General features: G+C 51.1%; 1 protein-coding gene across 7 annotated transcripts in view; it reads right to left on the reverse strand.

Annotated features, from left to right (window-relative positions):
- Positions 1-5,159, reverse strand: part of MGRN1 (mahogunin ring finger 1) — a 50,406-nt gene extending 45,247 nt beyond the window's left edge. For 3 of the 7 annotated variants that reach the window (XM_072935549.1, XM_072935553.1, XM_072935550.1), the window contains exon 1: positions 4,945-5,157. In XM_072935549.1, coding sequence (XP_072791650.1) covers positions 4,945-5,032 — 88 coding nt within the window. In that variant the 5' untranslated portion in view covers positions 5,033-5,157. Of the gene's footprint in view, positions 1-4,944 lie in introns of all 7 variants that reach the window. The other 4 variants (XM_072935548.1, XM_072935551.1, XM_072935552.1 and 1 more) reach the window with 2 other exon arrangements.
- Between the last annotated feature and the right edge of the window lie 841 nt (positions 5,160-6,000).

A 6,000-nucleotide genomic window follows, 5' to 3' on the forward strand; every position in this document is an offset into this window, starting at 1 on the left:
AAATATCACACCAAGGACTAAAATGAAAAGGAAACTTCCAGATGGAAAATATGAGACATCCTCTTTTGCAGTCACTGTGACATTTAGGATTTTTAGTGGCTCTAACAGGCCTGCATATATTTTCTATGCATTAGAATCCTAGGTTCCATTTCCAAATCCAGTACAGACAGCTTTAGAACTTTAGCCAAGCTATCATGCCTCTGGAACCTTGTTCCCATATGTTCCCCCAGGCTATAAAACCACCTTAAGCAGGTGTTCCAAGGCCAGCTTTACACACAGCTCTGTTGCTATGGGCAGAAGGAGAATGCTAAGTGCCATCCTCTTTGGCAGGAAAAAGAAAAAGCAAAAAATCCTTGGACTAAGCCTCCACAGCACGGCTACAAACAGAAACCCTTCAGGAAAACGCAGTGACATGCTGACGAGGAAAGAATCACACATAAATAAAAAAAGGATGAAATAGGACAAAAAATGCCAGAACAAAGAAAAACTACGGCTTTACTTCCCCAGAGTGAATCAGCACAAAGCATAGAGCAGCATGAGATAAAAGAGAACATGACTAAGTAAGGTAGATGAAGCCCAAGCAGTGGCTGTAAGAGAAATAGTTGTGGTGGAAAACTTTACAGAGGCTGGAAAATCTGGGACCACTGGGACATCCACAACAGCCAAGTCTGACTCACCCATTTGTCCCATGCAAAACCAAACTGGAACCCAAGGCTCCTCCAAGGCACCAAATGACACCAAAATACTTTATATTTAGTACAACATAGCAATGGAGGTTTATTATCATAATTGCACCAGCATTAAGCACCAGACTGCTCCAGGCATAATTACCTCTCCCTAAGGCAGCATCCTAATCCCATATCCATGCAACACATGGATGTGATGCACAAGAGACAAGCTGGGAAGGGATACAACCTACAGCAGGCAGGAGCACCACTGTAATCCCATCACAGCACAGGCTGTGTCGTACAACGTTCATTGACAGAAACCATTTAGGTGTCCACTCAGGCTTCTCCCCATTAATACAATTAACAGTGAAGTGACAGAAATTGAGTTCTCTTTAATTACTCAGACAGTCACCACCATGGCAGACTGACAGCACAGCCTGAACCAGCAGCAGTGTGTGAAGTACAGGGACTGTACTGTCACGGTACACAGCAACACAGGGACGGACTGCGTGTGACTCTGGATACTCTTCTCCTATTTACAACTGCTCTTTCTTTGATTAAAGCCCCATTCCCAAACAACAAAGCAGTTCAGCTTCAGAGAGGAGCACACCACTTCCTTTTTTTGCTCCCAGAAATCTCCAGGGAATCCTCTTCCAAGAGCTACTCCAGAGGAGAAGAGCCATCTCAAGGGCACGTGCTCCGTGCTGCAGTGGAGCTCATGGAACGGGAGCAGAGCTGTGGGAAGCACTGGGGCATTGCTCACTGTTCCAGAGCAACAGGGACATGGGAGATCCTTTCACTGCTCCAAGTGCTGAAGCACCACAGACATCACAACTGTCCCCTGCTAAATGGGGAAAAAAATACCCATTTTTAGCCTGTTCAACAGAGGCACTTACTCTTTTGTACAAACCAGGCCTTCCTCTCAACCCATCAGGCAGCCACAATGCCAGCACGGGCTCCATAACGCAAGAAATTTTTGTTAAAAGGTACCAGCAAAAAGGGGTCAGAGAAGGAAATTTGGTATCACCTTACAGCAGCCTCAGTCACGGAGGAAAAATGTAGATGATACCCACACAGAGTCTTGGAGGAATAAGCTGGGCATTTTCAGAGGATTTTTGTTTACAAAACTGCACACAATTTCCAACAAAGCTGTTAAACAACCTGCTTCACTGAGGACTGGCTCACTCAGACCAAGGTGAATTCCACAGCAATCTGCTCCATCCTCCCCAGGGCTCGTGACTGACCCAGCAACAACCACATCAAAAGCCAATAAAGGAGAAGTGAATATTCACCTCTGCCTTTGCAATCAGCTGTGACTTAACAAGGCACAGCCACCATGTCCCTCTCTACAGGCAGGCTGACATGCAGCTGAAATCACAGCCAGAATCCCTGTATTTAGGGTTTATTTCCTTGTACACTGTGTCTTTGGGGGAGGGTATTTGCTCCCTCATCAAACACAAACCCTCATCCTTCCAACTGATGCCAACCATGGACAGCAGCTGAGCAGACATTTGTGGAAAACCAAGATCTGCTGAAACCAGAGACAAGGAGGGATAGAATGGAAAAGGAGAAGGACAGCCCTCAGTGCTGGACACAGGATGGGTGACCTCAGGTCATGCTCCCTCAGCACTCATGCCAGCCTTTCAGGGGTAATCTCAGAGCCAGGAGTGTGTGTCAGGCTCAGTCTCCAGCACACACACCCAACACAGCCCATGGAAAAGCAGCTTCTTCCAGACAGGGCTCACAGCAGCAGTGCCCAGTTAGAAATAATTAGCAAACATTTAGCCCAAGCACATTTTGTACTACTTCCAGCTTGCTTCCTGAAATCCAAACCATACTCACTCACTTCCAGTCATCCTCACTGCCAGGTTTGGTACCAAACTTCCCATCTCCAAGACAATCAGCCTGGAGGTGGCAGGACCTCAGAGGACACTGTCCCACATGAAGGAGGGAGGGGAGCTGCCATCCTAACAGCCCTCACTGTTCTGGGCTTTGAACCTCCACATCACAGGTGCTCACCACCTCTTCTTCTGCCTAGAGCTTGAACAGTTCTTCTCTCTCCCCAAAGTCAAGAGGATCTTTGTTAGATAAACCCAAGAGAAGAGAAAGCCCTGGCTTAACACCAGCTGTCAAAAAGAACACAATAAAATGCCACAGAAAATTAATCTAGAGCCTTTGTAGGAAATACAAATATTTTTATTTAACCAGCTGCTTGAAAGCATTGGCCGCTCAGTTCTTCAAAGGAGCTATCACACAGAGAACACTCTTTGGTAGCATTACAGTCCACAGATCCCCTTCCAGGGAGCACAGAAACACACAAACCCAACCTCAGGTATGTGATGGGGTTACCCTGACAAGCCCAAAACCCAACACACCATCAACGGTGGGAACCCAGCACATCCCTCTGGCTGCCCTGGCTGTCCCCAGACCCTGGCAGGGGCTCAGAGACCTTGGCACAAAGTCAAAAACAGCTGTGGCTTTGATTTTAGCCCATGGGAAAAATTGCCACCTTTATATGAGGAATTACAAGCCACAAGGGTTTGAGTAGTGTGGTAGTTGGATTAACACAGGGTGAAAAAGTAGAATTTTAAGGTTTTAAAATAAGGGGTTCAAAGGGACAAAATAGAGGAATTTGGGCATGTCTTGACCTTCTTCTCCTTCTTCTTGGCCTCCATGTCTTGCTGTGATGGTAACACTTTTCTATTGGTTTAAGGTAGAAATACACTGTCCAACACAAATAATAGATATTGGCACATTATTGTAAACATAGTACAGGTAGTTTTTAGTGTAAAATGGTGACACCAGCCCAAGGGGGTGGGAGTCTGTTGCAGACTGATCTGCTAGACAGACCACAGCTCCTTGAGAAAGCAGGTTATAGATAAGAGAAAATAAACAACCTTGAGAACCTGACTCTACTTCAGGCATTCTGACTTATTCTTTGGCTGTGTGTGCTGGGAAGCAAGGACTTTTGCATTCTTGGGGTCACCTTGACTACCAGACCCCCAAGAATTAACTTCCAGTTCAACAGCACAGGAACAACAGGAAAGTAATGTGAAAGAAGTTTAATGTCCATTGCATATGGTGGTTATAATTAATCCACTCTTTATCTAAAATGCTGTCACACACAGATCCTGCTGTAGCCAAGCTGTTGACACTTGCCTTTCCTAGCTGCCCCAAGAAAACTAGCTCCCAACCCCCTAAAAAAAGCAGGTTATATTTTCTAAGAGAGCCAACAAAGCTGTTGGACTTTTCCAGGCAGGCTTCCCCCTTCCACTTCCTCCACACCTCCATTCCTGCTGAAGGCCAACCTGCAACAAGACAAGGTGTAATGATGACAGGACTCTATCTGAGATGATCCTGCAGCCCCTCCAACAAGGGACCTGGCCCCCTCTGAGGATGTCACAGCCAGCAGGTCATGGACACACACAGGACTTGAATCTCTGAATGAAAAGTCTTTGTATCTGAGAGTGAGGGACCCAAGCTGCTGCTCTGTAAATTCTTCAGCCTGCCTGGAAAAATCCTAACAGAGCTGAAACCTAGAAAAAATTGTAAGCAAATAGATATTGCAGGGGAAAAGAGTACCTGAATTTCCCTGAACACTTGTTTTCTGAGAAGAATAAGTAAAACTCTTTAAACAAGTTAAACCTGGTCAATCTCAAAAGCCAGCCCAACACAAGGTGAGTCATGGGCTCATCCCAACTGCACACAAGTGGCACCGACAGATCTCCAAGCCTTCAGAACAATTCCCTGTGGAAAACAGACACTCAGTAGGCTGTGTCAGCCCAACAGCTCCTAGGTGAGCACCACTGCCATTTTAAGGAGTTAAAGGGGGTTGTCATGCGGGAATTTAACCATCCTATATTCAGCCAGACCCAATTCTGCTCCGTGTCCCCACCGAACTCTGCCGTCGCCTCCCCTTTAGCAGCCACAGGCCAGCGACCAAGAGCTCGCTGAGGCCGCATTTCCACGGCGGGGAGCGCTCCCGGAGCAGCCTCAGTGCCCCCCGGCAGCACGGGCGGTGCCGGCGGGCGGGACAGCCGAGTCCTCACGCCTGAGCCCCCGAGGCCCGGCCCGGTGCCACCGCCGTGCCCACGGACATCCATCCACACACGGCCTCTGTGCCAGCGGGGCGGGCTGAGCCGCGGACAGCCGGAGCCGGAGCCAGCCCAGGCCGGTGACGGGCGCTCCCGCGCTCCTTCCTCGGCCTCCCCGCTCGGCCCGGGGGGCACCGGGCCCGGCACGGCCCGTCCCTCTCCCCGCTCCCCGCGGCCCTCACCGGACTTGGGCGGGTAGCGGTAGGCCGAGTTGGCCTGGATGTCGATGTCCTCCACTCCCGCGATGCGCCGGCTGAGCAGGGAGCCCATGGCGGCCGCGGACAGGGCGGGCGGCCCGGGGGCGCAGAGCGGCGGCGGCGGCGGCACCGGCACCGGGACCCGCACCCACGGCGGCGGCGCGGGGCACGCCGGGACAGCGAGTCCTCCCGCCCTGGGACTACAGCTCCCGGCAGCCACCGCGGCGGCACCTACCACCGGCGGGGAGGCGGCGGCATTTACCAATGGCGGCGGGAGCGGGGGTGGCGTGAACGGGGATGGAATGGGGATGGGAAACAAGGATGGGAACAGGAGTGGGCCCAGGGATGGGCATGGGGATCACCAGGGGGCACCTCAGACGGAGAAGCCCTTGGGAGCTCACGCAGGGATGCACAGGGAGGATGCCGAGGACACATCCTGTACCGGGAAGCACAGGGAGGATGGACACACCATCCACAGGGATGCACAGGGACAAAGCCCAAGGTCATGATCTGCACAGGGATGAGCAGGAGGGATTCCCAGGGACACATCTGGCGCAGGGAAGCACAGGGGAGATGCCCAGAGCCTGCACAGGGATACCCGGGGCTGTCCAGGGACACACCACACACAGGGATGCCCAAGGAGAATTATCCAGGGTACTTCCCAGATGTGGGATCTGCTACTGGCTGAGGCTCAAAGCCAGCAGGAAAGGAGGTGATCATCCTCCCAGGGGGAAGGACATGGAAATGAAAGGAAATGGAGATGCCTGAGGTTTGAATGTGAGGACAGGGAATGGCTGTGGGCTGCCTTGCATGTGGGGCAAAAGAGTAGGGAGGAACATGGCATGGAGGAAGAGGCATGAAAAAGCCACCAATGTCCCAGGACTGAGCCCTGTCCCCTCTGCACCAAGGAGCAGAGAAAAGCCACTCCCTGTGATGGGAAGTACCTCCCTGCCTATAATGCCACAAAGGAACTGGGAACCCAAATTCCCAGCAGTGGAGCTGGGAATCACTGGGAGACATAAAGGAGCTGAGGTGGCACCT

The sequence above is a fragment of the Taeniopygia guttata genome, chromosome 14, assembly GCF_048771995.1.
Source record: "Taeniopygia guttata chromosome 14, bTaeGut7.mat, whole genome shotgun sequence".
Taxonomy (NCBI): Eukaryota; Metazoa; Chordata; class Aves; order Passeriformes; family Estrildidae; genus Taeniopygia; species Taeniopygia guttata.